The 22348-nt window shown below is 40.4% G+C and overlaps 1 protein-coding gene across 1 annotated transcript in view; it reads right to left on the bottom strand.

Moving 5' to 3' along the window:
• Nucleotides 1-6153: 6153 nt before the first annotated feature.
• Nucleotides 6154-22348, bottom strand: part of DNAAF2 (dynein axonemal assembly factor 2) — a 675691-nt gene continuing 659496 nt past the window's right edge. The window contains exon 5 of the mRNA XM_044074277.1: nt 6154-7120. Within this exon, the coding sequence (XP_043930212.1) occupies nt 6548-7120 (573 nt within the window). The 3' untranslated portion in view covers nt 6154-6547. The remainder of the gene's footprint in view (nt 7121-22348) is intronic.

Raw genomic sequence — 22348 nt, 5'->3', positions numbered from 1 at the left:
TAGTTAAACTTTAATAGTCACTATTCATCACAAAGATCATCAGAAACACTGTTACTCAAAACCTCATGAAATTACTCAACTCAATTAACAATAAACCAAACACTTACATTGTAAAAAACTGTTATTACCAATAAAAACCTTAAAAAAGCATAAACGTTTTTAAAAAATATATTACTTATTCTAATTTCTAATAGTCACCTTCCTATCCATTAAAAAACATTTAATGTTCACATTGTCATTTAAACCTGGAGAAATATAAGAAGCTAAACATAACTGGCATTCAGCCGCCCTTTTCTCCACTAAATCCACTCGTGGATCTTGACTCACTACTTCAACAATGGTTCCGGGAAGTACTTGTTTTTTTGAGTGAGATTATGGAGAGAGTTTTAGCCTTTGTGGGCTCTCAGCTGACTCCATCTATGTCGGAGTGTCACATATTTGTACCTTCTGGACCACAACTGTCACCATCTCTCACATCAGGACAGTGGACACTAAAACAGCAAGATATTCCTGTTCAGGGCCCCTCTTCTTTGGAGTCCTCCTCAGAGATTCCCACTGAGGAGCCACCCCATAAAAAGACTTGCAAGAAGGAGCATCTAGATTCCTCAGAAGAATGTCATGGAAGACACAGACTACGATGAAGGGGAGGGTTCTCTTTGGTCACTCCCTGAAGATGTCTCATTTGGAGACATCCTAGAAATCTTAAAACAGAGGGGTGATTGGAAGTCCACAAATGCATTCTCAGAGGACTCTGCCCATCTACTTCCTGGGTGACCTCACATGCTGACAATCTTATTAAGCTTACTGCACAGTAGGTGTGGAAGGCTCCTGGTTCCACTGAGCCAATTCCCTGGAGGCCAGACAAAATTTTGACAGCTCCTGAAGATCAACCACATTGGGTAAAGCATTTAACAATAGAAGCCATGGTGGTGGTGGTAGTGACCACCAAAAAGGAACTTGCAGTAGGAGAATTCCACTGTCCAGCCTCCTAACCAAGAGTCTCGGATGGTGGACAGGTTTGGGAAGTGGGTCTCTGCATCATCGACCTTAAGTCCTTGAATTTCATGGCACACTTTACTAGACTCCAAAGGGATCTGATAAAGGAGCTATCAGATACCCTAGCTGGAGCTGTGTCTGACAAGGTGTGGGATAAAGTTGCCTCTCATCTTGGCACCCTGGAGTCTACATCGAATTCGTCCATGCAGCCAAAGGAATGACTAGGGCAGTAGGTTCAAGCATTGCCATAAGGTGCCATGCCTGGGTGCACTTGTGTGACTTCACAGAACCTTTCAAGTCTTCCTTCATCAATGCTCCTATTGATGGATATTCCTTGTTTGGCCCCAAAGTCAAAGACACACTAGCCAGATGTGAAAAAGATGGAATGACCCTTTCTGCTCTGGGCATTCATTTCTCTACTCCTCAACGATCCTTCTCTAGTAATCAGAGGAGTGGAAAAATGTGGTTCTAAAAATCCCAAGGGCCTCTTCAGGACACACATGGCAAATACTCTCCTCAGGGTAGGGGATGCCCTCCTTGTGGCAGAGAAGGTCCGCAAATCATGGCTCCAGAGACTCTCTCACCAGACAGCCATACCAGTGCTCATGAATGGAAGCCTGATTGCTTACCTCTGGAAGCAGTCAGGGGAAGATTTTTCACTGTACTAGACAGCCTGGCTATTGATAACTTTGGATATTTGGGTGCAGAGAATTATCACCAGAGGTTACAAAATTCCCTTCGCTCTCTTCCCAACGTCCCCAAAAGGAATCCCTGATGTTCCACCCAGTCAGAAGAATCAAGCAGCCATAGAGATTCAAAAGCTGCTGGAAAAAAGAGTCATCCAAGAAGTTCTACCAGACCAAAGAGGATCTGGATTTTGCTCAAGATTCTTTTTAGCGCCAAAAAAGACAGGGGACTGCAGACCAATATTAGAGCTCCACCTTCTGAACATGTTTGTTCACCAAACAAATTTCTGGATAGTCATGGTTCAGTCTATCCTTCCTTTCTGGAGGAGAATGATTGGATGTGCTCTACAGACCTTTAGGACGCGTATTACCACATAAAGATGGACAAATGCTCCAGAAGGTTCCTCCACTTCCAGCTGGGAGCCAGTCATTTCCAATTCAGAGTGCTTCCCTTCAGTCTCACCACAGCCCCCAAGGTGTTCACCAAACGCATGGCAATGAAAAGAGCTCACTTGAGGCTACATGAATTTCCAGTGTTTCCATACCTAGATGACTGGCTCCTCACCATACCCACCAGGTGTCTACTGCTTCAAGCCACAGACTTCATATCAAATCTTTTCCAGTCTTTGGGCATTACGATCAACACAAAGAAATCCCAGTTGACTCCAACACAAGACCTAGAATTTATAGGACTACGCCTCAATACAATTTCTTGTGTAGCCTCTCTCCCTCTACACAGACTACAAAAAATAAGGTTGCAAGTACAACTCATCATATCCAAAAACAAGGTGCCTGCTCTTCTTGTCCTACAAGCTCTGGGATCTGTGGCAGCGACCATAACTTTAGTGCCCCTTGCAAGGTTTCATTTGAGGCTGCTTCAATGGCTCTTAGCGACATAATGGTCAATACAGCCAATGTCTTACCTGATTTTGATAAATTGCACAAAGGACCTATCCTGGTGGATGAATTCAGAGGAAAATCTATAGGGTCGCACCTTCATTCCCTCTCCACCCACCACCGTGGTGACCATGGGCACTTAGAGTGGGTGGGGGGCATTATCTGGGAAGAACAGTTCAAGGCACTTGGTCCCCATATGAGGCCAATTTGCATGTCAATGTCCTAGAATTTGGGGGCAGTGCTTCTAGCATTGCAAGCTTTTCAGTCTGTTCTTCCTTTGGGGACAGTTGCAATCTAGATAACATATCAGTAGTCTGGTACATCAACAAGCAGGGTGGAACCAGATCCTACCCCCTGTGTGAGGAAGCTTTCAGGATTTGGTAATGGGCGATTACTTCCAACCGCTTTCTAATAGCAATGTATATCCCGGGAGCTCCAATGTGATAGTGGACAAACTGAGCATATGCAGCCTCCTGCCTCATGAGTGGTCTCTCAATCCCAATATAACAATGAAAATATTTTGTTGCTGGGGCCAGCCTTGCTGCAATCTATTTGGCTCCTCAATAAACAACAAATGCAGGAGCTATTTTGCCCTAATCCCCCCACAGGGGGAGTCCTTGAGAGATGCACTCCTTGATTGGCCCTTGGACTACTTTATGCCTTTCCCCCAAGTCCTCTGATCCCCTTATTCTTGAAGAAAGCTCAAAGGTTGAGAAGCAAAGTGATCCTCATTGCACCCTATTGGCCCTGTCAAGTCTGGTTCCCCTTCTTTTGGTCTCACCTGATTCACTGTCCTTGGATTCTGGACCCAGTTCCAGACCTGCTGTCTCACCCACAGGGATTAGTGCATTCCAACCTTCACAGTCTCAAACTGACAGCTTGGTATCTCCAATTCCATTAATTGCTAGGCAGAACAAATTATCTTCCCCAATACAACAAATCCTTCTGGTTTCTCATAAACCGTCCATCAGGAAACTATCTTAGCAAATGGAAAAGATTTTCATTCTGGGCTTGTACAAATAATTTAGACCCTTTTCCAGCACCGGTTGACAAGGTCTTGCAATATCTGGCTTCACTGTTTGAACTAGGAGCTTCTGCTTACACCATCAAAGTCCAATTTGCAGCCATTTCCAATTTTCACAATGGGTTTGATGATCATACCTTGATTTCCCATTATTTATGCAAAACCTTTCTTAATGGTGCTTTATGTCTAAAGCCCCCATTCAAGGATCCTATACCTCCATGAGATTTGACCTTAGTACTACAATCTTTAGTTCTTCAACCATTTGAGCCAGCAGCTACTTTTGATCTCAAATTCCTGTCATGGAAAACTCTTTTTTCGGGTGGCCATCACTTCTGCCAGGAGAGTTTCTGAATTGCAGGCTTTATGTGTGAAACACCCTTATATAATTTTTCACAAGGATAGGGTGTCATTAAGAACCAATCTGTCCTTCCTACCTAAAGTGGTCTCAGAATCTAATATTAACCAGACTATACATTTGCCCATTTTCTTTCCAAATTTTTCAAATAATGGTGAATACTGATGGCATCTGCTAGATGTTCACAGACAGTTACCTTTCTATCTTGACAGAACCAAACAGTCTAGAAAATCATACCAATTATTTGTGTCCTTTTCAGGTTCAACTTTGGGTAAACCTGTCTCAAAAGTTACTTTATCAAAATGGCTTAAGGATTGTGTTACTTTTATTTACAATCATAATAACCACAATTTGCCTACATCTATTAAAGCACATTCCACCAGAACTATATCTACCTCAGCTGTTTTCCATTCCAAGGCCTCCATGGAAGAAATATGTGCAACTGCAACATGGGCTACTCCCCATACCTTTATCATTCATTACAAATTGGATATGGTCTCCAGGGCAAGAGCATCCTTTGGCTCTATGGTGCTCAGGAATATCCTTCCTTAGGGCCACTCAGGATCTAAAGTAGCTGGGGACTCTGTCCCATTCGTCCAGAATGAATGGAGATTCGTAACATCAGATAAAGAAGTTATGTCCTTACCATAACGTTTCATCTGTGTTGTCGATCTTCATTCATTCTAGGTATTCCACCATCCTGCCCCCTCCAAAGGACATCTGGAGGTTCGGACACTTGTTCTGGGAGGTTTTTAGGGTTTGCTTTAGACAGGGCTTCTGTTATCCTACACTTTGGCTGCAAACTCGATCTGAGGTAATGGAGAGAGGGGGCATTGTGGATAGAGTCTTAGGTCGAGAGTTTTTGCCTGGCGCAAGCTGTATAATGGCCAAACCAGTTCTGAAGAGTCAGAACTGAGTCCCATTCATCAAGAATGAATGAAGACTGACAACACAGATGGAACATTATAGTAAGGACATAAGTTTTTTTTTCCTGTCATTTTGTTGCTCCCTATTTTTTTTAATGTTTTAGTATCCCACATTTCTACTGTAAGTGGGAAGAGTTATGGGCTATTTTGTATTCAAATTTTAAGTTTAGATCAGATTTTTAGCTGAAAGTATGTACTTTTCAAGGGCCTTTGTTCTTGTTTTCTCTGTTTGCAGGTTTACAGATATGCTCATGGCTGGGGTGCCTTCTGCAGAGGTTTTTCACTGTGTGCTTTACTTTCTCTCACATGCCAGAAACATGCATTTATGTGAACTATTAAGTCTCTAAACAGTCCACAATTGTGAGTATATGCTTATGCATGTTCTAAGAAGAAATGGCATCTCATTCAGGACTGCTGTTTTGCTTTATGCACACTACTTTCCAATATAGATTCTGGCTCCTCTAAAACTCTGGTTAACATAAGGTGGATATCAAAGTGGAAGAGTGAAAATTAAACTTCCAAACAGACAATTAAAGGTGAGATGCAGCTATAGTGTTAATATCTAAACCTTTTAGAAAATAAAAATGGAGTTTAAACATTTAAGACAAAATTTCACATTACCTAGATACTTATATACATGTTCAACTACTAAATTAAAAAAAAATATATATATATATATATATGTATTATGACTTAACTCAGAAAAATCCAACGTCAATTTCTTCATATAACTTCATTAAAAAAAATCACTTGCAAAACTTGCTTGTGCAGGGGGCATAGAGGGATAAAGCCCTAACTAAAGCCCAGGTGAACCAAGCTTGTTTCAGTGTTTGAGGCATTTGATGGTGCAGCCCGTCTTGGGAGGAGAGATGCATGGTGATGCAGCCCATCTTGGGAGGAGAGATGCAAGGTGATACAGCCACACAGTCAAAGCCCTAGTGGAGGCTGGAGCTTGAAATGATTGCCTGTTTGAGAAGGGTGGGATGATCAGGAAAACATGACTGCCACAGGGCCCAGAGTGGGCACATCCTTGAGGTATGCCTCATTGTCTGCCCGGCCAGTCAGGCACTGGTTACAACTGCAACCTGGAAACCAGAAAATAAAGATCACACACACAAGAACATTCAGTGTATACTCGCAAAATTCATAATAAAGTACAAAACAGAAGGTATTCTGGAATGCTGATTAATCTGAATGCTCTAAAATGGATTTAGACTAAACATAAATTAAGCTCTTTACTATAGGTGACCACAGCTTAATCTGGCAGTGTTACAAATGCAGCAATTTATTACACATATACTCAACCAAATACAAATTCTTTACAACTTGTAAACATGGTGAACACATCAGCAAACACTAAGGCAGTGTAAATCATTAAATAACTGTTGGTGCCTGAGTGTACATGCAAGTTATATATTTATTTTTTTAAAAATATTTAAATATATGCATGCTTCCATGTATAGTACACAGTGCAGTATATACAGTTTTTATTATGATATTTTATTTCTATGCTTCCAAAAGCACTTCTCAGCAGAGAAGTGACACTTCAGGGGTTGTGCTGTAGTGGGATCATATCGTAAAGCATTCAGCTTTGTATTATGTTTTTCTTAATGCTCACTATTACATAATACACATATTGTGAAAATGAAACAGTAAAGTAAGGTTAATCCAGTTCGAACAACAAAGAATTGTAAAAAGTGACTGCAGAATGTGTTTCATGGTTACAAATAACTTTTGTGTCACCATCTTTAACTTCGGTTAGAACAGGAGGAATTACTTTCTGGCTAAAAATATTATTCTTATCAAGCTGCTGCTGTTCTGGGTTAGCATCTTCACCACATTTACTTGCTTCAGTGTTCTGTTTAAAGTAATTTGCCACTTTGCTTTTGATAATTTCTGATTCAACATTTCCATCATTTTTTTCATCTAGATCTGACACCCTGCTGTCTGTCTGTATTCCTAGTATAGAAAGGCAACTGGCAGTGGGTTCAGATTTGATTAGGGGCAAGTCTTCCGTATCCCCTGGACATGGTGTTTTTTTTGCTGTCTCCTTTTTCGCAACAGATTCAGGACATGTAGTATTCTGCATGCTGAGACTTGCTGCACAGGGATCTAACACATAACCAAGAGGTGTATTATTTTCTGTAGGATTTATTTTCATGTCCACCATGGGTGTATCTGTTCTTGCAAAACTAAGTTGCCCTTCTTGTACAAGCTGAGTAAAAGCATGTTCATCCTAAAATAAACATGTACACCATTAGCACTTGCCATAAACTATTATAATTATGACAATGTTATAAAAGTATAGCTACTATTTTAAGAAAAAAAAATCTTTAAGATTAAACTTCAAATTCATGCAAGACTCTCAAAAATACAATGCTGAATTTGAATAGTGGACTGGGTGCTGGAAGAGCCTGGCAATAAAGAATGGGAATGAGCAGCTTACGCCAGCTCACTCATCCAGGAGGGATACAGTGGTGGTTTCTGGCTGTCCAGAAGCACTTCTGCAAGCACAGGCTTGCATAACAACAGTCATAGGACTGGGGAACACAGACCTGTGCCCCCAAGTCATGCAGCACACACATGGTCGAGGAGGGGACAGGAGGTCCAAGCAGTGTGATTTCTCATATCTGCCACCTGAAGGGTGGGGCTAGGGATAAAGCTTCCAAAACATACACCTGGCAAGGTGTGAAATATTGACGGGGATTGAGTACCCTGTAGTCCCCATCCTGGGGGACTAGGAATAGCCCCCATATGTCCCAGTGGTGAGACTTGTGCACCCTCCCCATCAACCTGTAGGTGGAAGGATGAGGTGCAGGCATTAGTGCAAACTATCGTCATGCAGCATGACTGATGGCCCCTTCACACAGATCTCACCTTTATGCTGGGAAATAGCCACAACAGAGGAATGAATGAGCTAAAGTCTAACTGGTTAGTAGATGCAGGTATTAGGGGAAGCAATTAAAAAAAAGCAAAATGCTAACTACTGAAGCCATGTTACCTTCAGATGATATATTAGTGGACTATACAAACTGTTGTTAGAAATTTAAAATTGAATTCTTGTATAAATATATGTATAGATGAAAACAGAGAAGCAACATAAGTAATACATGACAGGATATTGGTCGTGTTGGCTATATCAGTCAGTTGAAGTGCAACTGAGACACAATACTATCAAAACAAAGTGCAGCTGAAGAACACACAAATAGCAAATCTCTAAAAGCATTTGCTAGTAGTCAAAATATTTTTCCATTTACCTTTGTTGGTCCTCTTCTAGTACATTCACAGTACTGTACATACTTTGGTTTCAAGATTCTGCACACAGTGACATCCATTTCATACCCATGTGTTATTAAACAAAGGAATTTTATAACATGCTCTGTAAATAATACAGCCTTATTTGTGTACTGCATGGATGAAATCATAAAAACATGTACAGTATATGAGAATATGTTGACAAGTAATGAGTACCAGTAGGTTCTGAATAATAAATAAACAGGCTACTAGTCCAAAAAATGTTATTGTATAAAACTTTAGCGCCTCAGCTCAGCAGCCTTCAAGAAGTAAACCATTCTGAGCATCCCATATATAACAAACAAACAATAATTAGTGTAATTAATCAATTAAACAATAAAACAATTAATGTAATGTCCAAATGCAATAAGCAGCAAGAGGGAACCACTGAACTTCCAATAATCCAGTCTCGTAGTTTAAAAGTATATAAAAAACCTTTATTTAACATGCACTAGGTAAGCGCTTTCACTATCAGCTTCATCAGACCGTAAAACTTTTCTAATACACAAAACACTTGCTTAAATAGCAGTCATGTGATGTTAAATCAATCATCTTATTAACTTTTTAAGAATGCAGGATCCTATTAAAATATATTGTTTTAAATTTCTAAAGCACTAACGAGCTTTATAAAATAATAATGCATCCATCCTATTTGTTCATTTTAAAAATAGATCAGTTTAACACGTCTTGTGAATAAAAATTAAATCTACAACAGAAGTACGTATTTCATAGCGGGTGCATAAGTTGTATGGTTCCATCACCCATACTACTTGATAATTGACTCCACTAAAAATCTAAATGAGCATAAATAAAAATGTTATAACCTTATGTATTCACATAATATAGCCCAAGCACCACTAGGAAATATGAAATACTATTGGGATAATGAAGTTTTATAACATGCCATATAAATCAAATATATAGTATCTAACAGAAGTACTATATCGTGTTGCTCCGACACAGCATCAATATACATTCAATAATGCATTGTCATTCTCACAAAAATGCAAAGAATAAAAATGTAAAATTCATATAATATTGCCAAGTTACGACTACAGCTATTAAATACTTTGAAATAAAAATTGATACTAATATTTCAATACAATACGAAATGTATATATAAAAGCTATTATAGATTACTAAATTTTGCTTATTATGATACCTTAAACATTGTAGATTTATGAAATATAACCAATTACTAAAACTTCATAAAAGTTACATAGAACAAAAATACCATGTCATATAGATTAAATACAAAACTTCTTGACAAAAGGGTATTGTATCAGCTTATCGCCAAACTATATCAAATACCATAATATGCTTCATATATACATGAAACCAACTTATACAAATTGCTATAATATTGCATACATGTATCAATAATATACTGCATATCAAACGTATATATAACTCAGCTATTAGCACATGAAAAAGCTAGGTAACCATGAAGCATGCTGTTTAAACAGCAGTGAAGTAATTAAATCAGATTAATAACGAGTAAATCTGAATTTTATATATAAAGAATATATTAATGGAATATCAATTACGTATAAGGTATAGATCTTCATCTTACCTAATGCTAACCTGTCTTGTCCTTAAAACAGGTTTAACTGAGGCCCTTTCATTAAGGCCTTTGCCTCTATCTGCTCTCATTCTAATAATCCAGCTTGTTTCTTTATTTTCTGTAGTATTCCTCACATTACCTTCCTTAATTGTAGGTTGATACACATCAATAACCATAAACTTAAATATATGCTCACTACCATAGAGCTGTACGTGTTTAGCTAGGGCATTATTTTGATATTTTACCCTAATAGCATATAAATGTTCCCTTATTCTATTTCGAAACGCCCTATCAGTTTTACCTATATAGTACGAGGAACATTTTTGGCATATTGCTAAATATACCACGTGCATGGTATTACAATCAGCTGATACTCTAAAGTAAAAAATTTTACCTGTGTCTGGATGCACAAATCTATCAATTGTGTTTATATGTGGGCAGAAGTTGCATCTACCACAGGGATGTGTCCCTGTATGGTGTTTAATTTTTGATGCTTCTACTGGATAACATAACAGTCTCTTGAGATTTGGTTTATTTTTATACTGGTATCTGGGTTTATCTCCTACAATATTCTTTAATTCTGTATCTGTAATAAGGACATGCCAATGGTGTGTATAATATTCATAGTATCTTGGTTATCTTTTGTGTAGAACATTGGTATTTTCAGTATGGATACTTCAGTATTACACCTATCATTCTCTCCTATATTATTAGAATAGAAAAGTGCAGCTCTATTCTGTCTCAGAGAGTCCAAATTCTGTAACCCACGTTCTATTTCATCTTGTTCATAACCACACTTAACTAATCTGTCTTTAAACCGGTTTATTTTGTATCTATATCCTTCTTGTGTAGCATTGAGGCATGAGATCCTCATGCCCTGCCCTTTAATAACATTATCAAAGATATACTGAGGATGCATACATCTATGAAGGAGTGTATTTTTATAATACTTCTTCCTATAAACACCTGTATTAATGGACGTATTCATCACTCTTTCGACATAAACATCCAGATACTCTATCCTAGTATATGAAATGTTAGATGTAAACCTACGACATGCAGTCATACTATTCATCTGTAATATACACACACTCAATGTTTGTTCATTTCCCTTCCAAAGAAAAAAATATAGTCTACAAAACAGTGATAGAAAGGAACATGTGTTTCAAACCATGGTTTCACAAATAGTTGTTCCTCCTCCCATAAGGCTAAAAACATGTTGGCATAGCTATTGGCACAAGAAGTGCCCATAGCTATGCCATCACATTGAATGTACATAGTATTTTCAAATATAAAGGCATTGTTCTCAAGTATAATCTCAAGGAATAGACATATGAGATAAATTCTGGATATAGTATACTCACTATGTTTGGTGAGATATCTCTTAATAAATTCAATGCCCATATCATTAGGTATCATTGTGAATAGTGACTGCAAGTCTAAGGTTACAAATATCATATCTATTTCCATCGGGGTTGTGCTACTAAATGTACGCAATTCCATCAAGAACTGTTTTGTATCTTTGAGTATGGTCTTATTCCTATCTAATATAGGCCTAAGTTGTTTTTCCACACACAAAGAGAAAGGTTCTGTGCTCCAACCCCTACCAGAGACTATTGGTCTCATGGGGGGATTGTAAGCATTTTTTTGTACTTTTGGTATACCTTGTATTATTGGTATAATTGGGTGCTCTAATTCAAGAAATTCGGCTAATTCATTAGTAATGATATATTCCGCTGCTAAATCATTTACTGTCCTAGAAATTGTACATTTAATCAAATCTATTTCCTTCTTATCAATGGCTCTATAATGTTGTGTATCATTAAGCATGTCATGCATTTTCTTTTTGTAGTCTATCTTATCCATAATTACCAGAGGACCTCCTTTATCAGCAGGTCTAAATACAATGGTACTATCATTCTGCAGTCTTTGAAGAGCCTTCCTTTCATGATAGTTCAGATTGTATCTATGTTTTTTATGAATGTGGCCCACATCATTATATAATTTATAAATGTCTTCCTCTACCAAGCTATAAAATGCTTCAACAAGCAGATGATTGATTGGAACAAAATCACTAGTTTTTTTAAAAATACAAGAGCAATTATTCTCATTATCTCTAAAATTGTATTTAAGCATTAGATTCCTTGTAAATAATTTTATGTCAGTTAGGACATCTGTGAGTTTACTACTATTGGTGGGGATGAAGCTTAGGCCTTTATTCAATACATTTGTCTCTTAAGCATCCAATATTCTACTTGAAATGTTCCATATTAAACAGTCTTCATCTGATTCCACATCTTTTTGAGGGTATTATTTGATTCCCTCTCTGTCGACAGTTTCCGTTTCTGGCGTCCACGACTTTCTGAATGATTCCCCCTTACCCACCGAGATGGGAAGGGGGAATTGTTGAAAACCCAATTGGTTACTATATTCATTACTTATATTTGCTTTCTGTGCGGTACTAGCCATAGCATATATTTTGGGTCGTACTGCCAGTTGGCTATTGTCAACATCATTCGTGGAGTCAGTTCGTTGTACTGGTGCTGACTGTGTTATTGCAGTTTTCATATTACTGCCTATTATATTCGAAGCTGCATGAATTTCAAGGACTCCATTACAAGTATTAGACTTCTTAGATGCATTATTGATGTCATTGGTGTCCATTTCCACAGTTTTACCTTTCATCTCGTGAGTGTCTACTATATGAGTATGATTGATATTATTAGATGTGGATGTTACAATCCCTCTATTAGTATTGCCAGCTATTTGTCTATTAGCTTGGCTTGGTCTCGGCCAAGTAAAGACATGGCCTAACCAAAAATCTTGGATGTCCCTATCTAATTTTGTGCGTTTCTGTTGTATCAGGCGTCTCTCATACACCAATATAGTGTCTAACACATTGGACAATGCTTTATCAACCAGTACTATAGGAAAATTGGAATATAACGCTTGTTGTTGTTCAATAATAGAATTTCTAAGATTTTTGTCTTCTGGTTTAAAAAAGTCAAGCAAAAGACGAATATAATTCATGCTCACCCCGATGTTAAGTTTTTGCCATTTGGCAAGCAGTGCAGGATATTGTTCCCCATAGGTGGGCATTTTAAGGACTCGAAGACCTCTTGGGATTATTCCTTTATTAATGCATGCTACAAAGTGTTGCCGCTGTGCTGTGAGTCACTTAGGTTTAAATGAATCCACTTCTAACTTTTCCATTGCCATACGTAGCTGTTCCAAGACATCGGCATCATTAAATTCAGTTGATTCAGTGTTGTCACCCCCATATAGCAGTAACGGATTAGTTTCACTCTTCATACAGGTAACAAATCTTGTAGACAGGCATTCCCTGCTATCAAAAGTTGCGTTTGTTCTTATTTCATGCCTATCAGTTTTGTTACTATATACATATGAATAATTTTGAATGGTAGAATTTACTGCAGTAGTTTCTGCTCTCATAGACCCGAGTGGTCTATAATCCAACTCAATATTGTTGTTATCTTCCGCCATGTCTCCGTTGGGTGTATTAAAGAAATTAGTGGTAACAATAACAAAAGTGATTACACCGAACAGAGCAAATGCCTCTCCGCTAGTCTGAAACCAGTTAATGTAATGTCCAAATGTGATAAGCAGCAAGAGGCAACCACCAAACTTGCAATAATCCAGTCTCATAGTTTAAAAGTATATAAAAAACCTTTATTTAACGTGCACTAGGTAAGCGCTTTCACTATCAGCTTCATCAGACCGTAAAACTTTTCTAATACACAAACAATTGCTTAAATAACAGTCAAGTGATGTTAAATCAATCATCTTATTAACTTTTTAAGAACGCAGGATCCTATTAAAATATATTGTTTTCAATTTCTAAAGCACTCACGAGCTTTATAAAATAATAATGCATCCATCCAATTTGTTCATTGTAAAAATAGTAGATCAGTTTAACACGTCTTGTGAATAAAAATTAAATGTACAACAGAAGTACGTATTTCATAGTGGGTGCATAAGTTGTATGGTTCCATCACCCATACTACTTGATAACTGACTCCACTAAAAATCTAAATGAGCATAAATAAAAATGTTATAACTTTATGTATTCACATAATATAGCTCAAGCACCACTAGGAAATATGAAATACTATTGGGATAATGAAGTTTTATAACATGTCATATAAATCAAATATATAGTATCTAACAGCAGTACTATATCGTGTTGCTCCGACACAGCATCAATATACATTCAATAATGCATTGTCATTCTTAGAAAAATGCAAAGAATAAAAATGTAAAATTCATATAATATTGCCGAATTACGACTACAGCTATTAAATACTTTGAAATAAAAATTGATACTATTATTTCAATACAATATGAAATATATATATAAAATTTATTATAGATTACTAAATTTTGCTTATTATGATACCTTAAACATTGTAGATTTATGAAATATAACCAATTACTAAAACTTCATAAAAATGACATAGAAAAAAATACCATGTCATATAGATTAAATACAAAACTTCATGACAAAAGGGTATTGTATCAGCTTATCACCAAACTATATCAAATACCATAATATGCTTTATATATATATATATATATATATATGTATATATATATATATATATATATATATATATATATATATATATATATATATATATATATATATATATATATATATATATATATATATATATGACATCAACTTATACAAATTGCTATAATATTGCATACATGCATCAATAATATACTGCATATCAAACTTTTATATAACTCCGCTACTAGCACATGAAAAAGCTAGGTAACCATGAAGCATGCTGTTTAAACAGCAGTGAAGTAATTAAATCAGATTAATAACAAGTATATCTGAATTTTATATATAAAGAATATATTTTAATGGAATAGCAATTACGTATAATGTATAGATCTTCATCTTACCTAATGCTAACCTGTCTAGTCCTTAAACTAGGTATAAATCCCTATGTCACAAGATGGGTTGCCAACTGGCTCACAGACAGAACCCACACTGTGAAAGTAGCGGATTCCAAATCCGACATCAGACCAGTGACAAGTGGAGTACCACAGGGTTCAGTCCTGGGTCCTCTCCTGTTTGGTATCTACTTCTCTGAAGTGCAGGCCAACACAGAAGGTCTTTGGCTAACAAAGTTTGCAGATGACTGCAAACTAGGAACCATAATCGAAACTCCTAATGATGTGGACAAACTACAAAAGGGCCTCACTGAGACAGATACCTGGTGTCAAAGCCATGGCCTGAAGCTCAATGCCAAAAAGTGTATTGTCATCCCCTTTGGTAAAAACTCTGTACCCATGAACTACCACATAGCTGGTAGTCTACTTAATGCCGAAAATGTGACAAGAGACCTTGGGACACAGGTGGACAGTAGTCTCTCCTTTGATTATCACATCACCACAGTGGTCAGGAAATCCTTCTACGTGGCTCATCTCATCACAAAAGGATTCTCATCCAGAAAAAAAGAGGTCATTGTTCCCCTCTGCTCATCACTCATTAGACCCATTATAGAGTACAACACCCCTTTTGGTATGTACCTCACAAGACATCTACAACAACTGGAAAGACCACAGAAATACCTCACAAAGAGGATTACTGGCCTCAAACAGATGCCCTATGCAGACCGTCTCAAAAAACTACAGCTTTACTCCATCGCATATCGCCTACTCAGGGGCGATCTCTGCCTAACATACAAAGCTATGTCAAACCCAGAGCTGTTGGACATGCTCCACTTAAAGAAATCCCAATCCCTCCGAGCTACACGCTCTAGGGACCTAAACCTTGTCACCACAATAAACAGAACATGCTGGAGGGATAGATTCCTGACCCAGAGACTTCCCATACTCTAGAAGAGACTACCTATCTATGTAAAACAGAGCTCCTCATTAGCACTCTTCAAGAAAAATCTTGATGATTGGATGGGAAATGGGAAATTCACCCCGGGGATCACTTCTGTGGCTCTGCTTGACAGGGGCACAGGAAAATAATTTTCTTGGGTGGCGAAAGCCAGGGTACATTTTTTGGCTAGGCTTCTATGGGCCCTAGGGCCGACAGCCTAGTACCTACCTATGAATCTATAATTGAGGCCCTTTCATTAAGGCCTTTGCCTCCATCTGCTCTCATTCTAATAATCCAGCTTGCTTCTTTATTTTCTGTAGCATTCCTCACATTACCTTCCCTAATTGTAGGTTGATACACATCAGTAACCATAAACTTAAATATATGCTCACTACCATAGAGCTGTACGTGTTTAGCTAGGGCATTATTTTGATATTTTACCCTCATAGCTTATAAATGTTTCCTTATTCTATTTTGGAACGCCCTATCAGTTTTACCTATATAGTACGAGGAACATTTTTGGCATATTGCTAAATATACCATGTGCATGGTATTACAATCAGCTGATACTCTAAAGTAAAAAATGTTACCTGTGTCTGGATGCACAAATCTATCAATTGTGTTTACATGTGGGCAGAAGTTGCATCTACCACAGGGATGTGTCCCTGTATGGTGTTTAATTTTTGATGCTTCCACTGGATAACACAACAGTCTCTTGAGATTTGGTTTATTTTTATACTGGTATCTGGGTTTATCTCCTACAATATTCTTTAATTCTGTATCTGTAATAAGGACACGCCAATGGTGTGTATAATATTCATAGTATCTTGGTTATCTTTTGTGTAGAACATTGGTGTTTTCAGTATGGATACTTCAGTATTACATCTATCATTTTCTCCTATATTATTAGAATAGAAAGGTGCAGCTCTATTCTGTCTCAGAGTCCATATTCTGTAACCCACGTTCTATTTCATCTTATTCGTAACCACGCTTAACTAATCTGTCTTTAAACTGGTTAATTTTGTATCTATATCCTTCTTGTGTAGCATTGAGGTATGAGATCCTCATGCCCTGCCCTTTAATAACATTATCAAAGATATACTGAGGATGCATACTACGTCTATGAAGGAGTGTATTTTTATAACACTTCTTCCTATAAACCCCTGTATTAATGGACGTATTCATCACTCTTTCACCATAAACATCCAGATACTCTATCCTAGTATATGAAATGTTAGATGTAAACCTAAGAAATGTAGTCATACTATTCATCTGTAATATATACTCACTCAATGTTTGTTCATTTCCCTTCCAAAGAAAAAAATATCGTCTACAAAACGGCGATAGAAAGGAATAAGAAGTTATGTACCTACCATAACTTTCCATGTGAGTCGTCTTCTTCTCGCCTTCTTTCTTGCTGGATGGGTTCGGAGCCGATCCTTGGCTCCAACTCGGCCTTCTACTAAAGCTCGAGAGCTATTTACCAGCTCGAGGCTTCCCCATATCCCATAATGCTAGGCGACAGATACCCAGATCTCGTTTGGCAGAACTAACACCATGGAGACACCTGTCCTCACTACAAGGTTTACCTACAGTGCTAAAAACAGAGGAGGACGTAACCTAAAAAAGAGTCAACTAGAGGAAGAAGGCCTCCAAGGGGATTCTTCTCGGTCTGTCCAGGCTAGGGGGATGGAGGGTGGGATGCAAGAAAGAAGGCGAGAAGAAGACAACTAACATGGAACGTTATGGTAGGTACATAACTTCTTAATGTTAAGTTGTCTATCTCGCCTTCATTCTTGCTGGATGGGACAGCATCCCTAGCACCTTAGCCCTGCGTGGCTCATCGGAACAGACTCTTGAGCACAGTGGAACCAAAGTCAGCTCGACTCCTGGAGGTCATATCCAACTTGTAATGTGAAATGAAAGTATGAGGAGTGGCCCATGTGGCTGCAGCACAAATAGATTCCGTTAGAAGTCTTGCCTGAAAAGCTACTGACGTAGCTAATGCTCTGGTGGAATGAGCATTTGGTTTTGTAGGGAGTTCTTTATGTCTCAGTTGGTAAATCAAAGTAATAATAGAGGCCAACCACCTGGATAAGGTTACTTTAGAAACTGGCAGGCCCTGCTTGCCCTCAGCATAGGACAGGAAGAGTTGGTCCGATTTTCTTGTTTGCTTAGTCCTATCCAAATAAAAACGTAATTGCCTGTGAACTTCCAAATAGTGCAACTTTTGTTCAGCTCTGTTTGAATAGTTAGGAAAAAAGACAGGAAGATCAATAGCCTGATTCAGATTTGTCTCGGAAGGTATTTTGGGTAAAAAGGAAGGATTAGTCCTGAGTGAAACTCTATCTTTATGAAAAACAAGATAAGGAGGACGAATACAGAGGCTTGAAGTTCCGACACTCTTCTAGCTGAGGTGATGGCTACTAAGAAGAGAGTCTTCCAGGAGAGTAATTTTAGGGAACAGGAAGCTGCAGGTTCAAAAGGAGGGAGAATCAATGAAGTTAATATCAGGTTCAAATCCCACGGAGGCGGGGGATCTTTAACCGGGGCCTAAGTAAAATAGTCCCTTTAAGAAAAGCTTTACAAAGTTTGTGGGACATGATGCTGGTCTCTGACAGGCCAGCATGGAAATTAGCGATAGCAGCCAACTGGACTCTAATGGTGGCAGATGAGGAACCTGCTCGAAAAAGTTCTGCCAAAAAATCTAGAATGTTATGGACCGGGGCTGTAAAGGGGTCTATATTTCTAGCTTCTGCCCAGAAAGAGAAACGTTTCCACTTACTAGCATAAGTCTTTCTGGTAGTAGATTTGTGTGAAGAAAGGATGATTTCACACACTGGCTGAGAAATATGTGGAAGCCTGGCTAAGGTTGGAAGTGGAGCAACCAAAATGGTGCAGCCCGCCCGACTGATGGACCAAGAGGTCTGGCACTGGGTCCAGATTCCAAGGCTGCTCCGGCAGGTGATGATGAATCATCTCTGTGTCACTGCTGACAGAGGCACAACAAACCAATAATGGGCACAGTTTTTTCATATAAGGGGTGCAAGCCACAAAAAATTTGGCTACTATAATAAATGCCTGGGCAGAGATAGCCTAGTATAAACCCTAAGGAATGGGAACCAAATTTCTCGAGGCCAGTAAGGGGCAATGGGGATCATCCTGGATCCCAATGCGGCCGCTTTCTGAATTAGTTTCGGAATTAAGGGAAAAGGTGGGAATGCATACAGAAGACCCCGGGGCCAATTGTGAACTAGAGCATCTCTGGGGGAGTGGCCGGGGAGGGGGAAGAGGGAGAGGGAGAAGTAGTCGTCGCATTTTGCTGTTGAGAGGGGTTGCGAAAAGGTCGCAGCAAGGTTGACCCCATCTGCGGAAAATTTTGTCCGCTACTGACTGATTGAGAGACCACTCGTGAGGCATGAGAATAGCTCTGCTTAGCCTGTCCGCTATGACGTTGGACTTCCTGGGGATGTGCGTTGCTATCAGAAACCGTTGAGAGGAGATCGCCCACTGCCAGAGTCTGAGTGCTTCTCGACATAAGGGATAGGACTTGGTTCCGCCCTGCTTGTTGATGTACCACACTACAGACATATTTTCCATCTGAATTGCAATAGTCTCGGTGGGTAGAGAGTCCTGAAGAGCTTGCCATGCTAAAAGTAGTGCTCTCATCTCCAAGACGTTTATGTGCAGGTGGTACTCTAGAGGTTGCCAAGTGCCCTAGAGAGTCCTGCCCTGAAAATGCCCCCCCCCCCCACCCGATCAGGGAGGCATCCGTTGTCATCGTGGCAACAGGAGGAGGAAGAACAAACGGTCTGCCTTGAAGTACTTGAGAGGAGACCATCCACCAAGAAAGGTGGTCTTTGCACGATTGGGTGATTACTATGTTGTGAGACATCGGAAGCTGCTGAAATGACCATTGGGTAAAAAGCATCCATTGAAGGATCTGTATGTGAAAACGAGCCAGGGGAAGTAATGTGATTGCTGCTGCCATGTGACCCAAGGTTTTCAGTACAAATCTGGCCTGAATTCTCTTGCACTGTAGTAAGGTCTGGACATGTTGGCAAATGTCTGATACTCTTTCTAAGGGAAGTTTTGCCAACAGCTCTTTTGTATTTAATCTTGCACCTATAAAGGTTATAGATTGAGAAGGCGACAATGCAGACTTTTCGAAGTTTATAGAGATACCTAGTTCGGAGCAAGTTTGGATGGTATATTCCCTGGCTCGCAGTCGTTGATGCCTGGTGGAAGCAGCTAGGAGCCAGTCATCTAGATATGGAAACACCTGGAATCCTTGCCATCTCAGGTGAGCCGTAACCACTGCCATGCATTTGGTGAACACTCTGGGGGCTGTGGTGAGACCAAAGGGCAGGGCTCTGAATTGATAGTGACTGGCTCCCAGCCGGAAGCGGAGAAACCTTCTGGAGCGCCTGTCCATTTTGATATGGTAGTACGCATCCTGAAGGTCCATGAAGCACATCCAATTGTCCTGACCCAAAAAGGGTAGAATGGACTGAAGCATGACCATTCAGAACTTCGTTCTTTGAACAGATTCATTTAACCTGCTGAGATCCAAAATGGGTCTCCAGTCCCCTGTCTTTTTTGGTACCAAAAAGAACTTGGAGTAAATCCCGGATCCTTGCTGGTCTGCTGGGACTGGCTGGATGGCCCTTTTGTCTAGCAGTTTTGAAATTTCTAGTACTGCTTGTTCCCTTAGACTGGGTGGAACATCTGGAAGGGACCTGTTTGTTTGTACAGGGGTGTGGACAAAGGGGATTTTGTAACCCTCGGATATGATAGACCGTACCCATTTGTCTTCTGTGAGGAGTTGCCAGGCTTCTGGGTACAGTGACAATCTTCCCCCGACTGCCTCCGAAGGTGGACAGTCGGGCAGCCCCTCGGGGTGCTGAAAGGGTTTGTCAGAGAAAGATTCTCTGCTACCCTGATTTTGCGGACCCCCTCTGCCCCTCAGGCGGCGTCTATTATTGTTCCCTCCTCTGCCCCTGGATGGAAACTCACCATGTGTGTCAGGCACGACTCCCTGGGGTTTCCGAAACCACATTTTCCACTCTTCTGACCTTTAGGGTATGGTCTAGAGGGAGTAGAAAAATGGACTCTCACGGCAGAGAGAGTCTTGCCTTCCTGCTCACACCTGGTAAGGGTATCCTTCACCTGTGGTCCAAACAAAGCTGAACCATCAAAGGGGGTATTGGTGAAGGACACCTTAAAGGGGTCAGCAAAGTTACATAACCGCATCCAGGCATGCCTTCTCAAAGCCACGCCTGTACCTGCGGCCCTACTCGCCCCATCGGCTGCATAAGAAATGAGCTGCATGGAGGAGTTGACTATAGAATTAAGGGTCGCCATCTGGGAGTTAGCCTTTTCCTGAGACCCCGCAGCTGATGGATCCTGAAGGGTATCACCCAGTTCCTTGAGAAAATCCCTTTGAAGGCGGGTGAAATGGCACAGATAATTCAGCGACTGCATGGAAAAGGTCGCTGAAGAAAACATCCACTTCCCGTACCTGTCCATTGTCCTAGATTCTTTATTAGGTGGATGGACAGGCACCGAAGGGTCAGCCAACTCCTTCTTAGTGGCTGCTGCTGCCACCACCATGGCATCAACAGGGACACCCTTTGTCAGAAACTGTTTGTCAGATGGGGCTGTAATGAATTTAGTGGGTCTGCGGGGAGTTGGTTCCACTGTGTCCGGGGCTGTCCACGCTTTCCGAGCCACCACTTTCATGAGCGGGTCAAAAGGCGGAGACACCCAGGAGGTGGAAGGATGAGAACCAAATGCATCCAGGTACACCGACTCGTCCTCGGAAGGGTTAAGGGCAGTCCAGTTCCCCCTCTGCCTAAGGATCTCAAAGATGTCTGAAAAGGAGACATCCTCAGAGGGGGACCTTGGGGATCCTTCCAAATCCTCCAAGTCAGTGTCAGACGTGAATGACTCGGGGGAGTCAACATGTTTCCTCTTACATTTTCTCTTCCGAGGGGGCTCCTCTGAATAGGAAGATACACCCAATGGGGCGACCTGGAGCATCTGTTCTTCACGCTTGGGGTCAGGAGGGTGGACAGAGACTGATGCAGGCACCATGGGGGGAGGAGCCGAAGGGGACGATTGCGGAGCCGACACAGGAGTCAGCATGCTCCTCATGACCTCGAAGGCGCCCCTGTCAGGCAGAGAAGAGGGTCCATGCTCTGAAGAGATGTGAACCCCTCCCGGCACCAAGAGGGACGGCTCCGAGGCAGATGTTGGGGCCGAGCTCACCTGCGCTGAGGCCCCGAGAGGGAGAACGGGGTCGGACAAGGGTCCGATGCCACTCACCCCCTCAGAGCCGACAAGGGAGTCTCGGCGCCCGGATCTCTCCAAGGACGGAACCAATGAAGAGATTGGTGCCGACGAGGGAGCCAAAAGGTGTGGTATCGGCTCTGACGTTCCGACGATTTGAGCCCCAACGAGCTTCGGCTCTGAACACAGTGGAAGAGTCGGAGGAGGAACTGTTGAAGACACAGGGATAGCCACAGTCTATTCAGAAGGGCTGGTCAAAATTTTGGCCAGTGCCTGCGACTTTAGGAGCCTACTGACCACCCTCTCCAAGTCATGATCGGATAGCCTGGAGGACTGAGAGGAGTGAGACCTATGGCTCCGCTCCGAATGAAGCAATGGAGACCTCGGAGCCAAATGAACGGACTCTAAAGAGGGGGGCCTCGAACGTTTTCAGCTCAGAGAAGGCTCCA

This window comes from Protopterus annectens, chromosome 6.part0 (genome assembly GCF_019279795.1).
Source record: "Protopterus annectens isolate FY-2018-M chromosome 6.part0, PAN1.0, whole genome shotgun sequence".
NCBI classification, from domain to species: Eukaryota; Metazoa; Chordata; order Ceratodontiformes; family Protopteridae; genus Protopterus; species Protopterus annectens.
The sequence above is the reverse complement of the archived record's forward strand: the minus strand, read 5'-3'. Positions and strand labels throughout refer to the sequence as shown.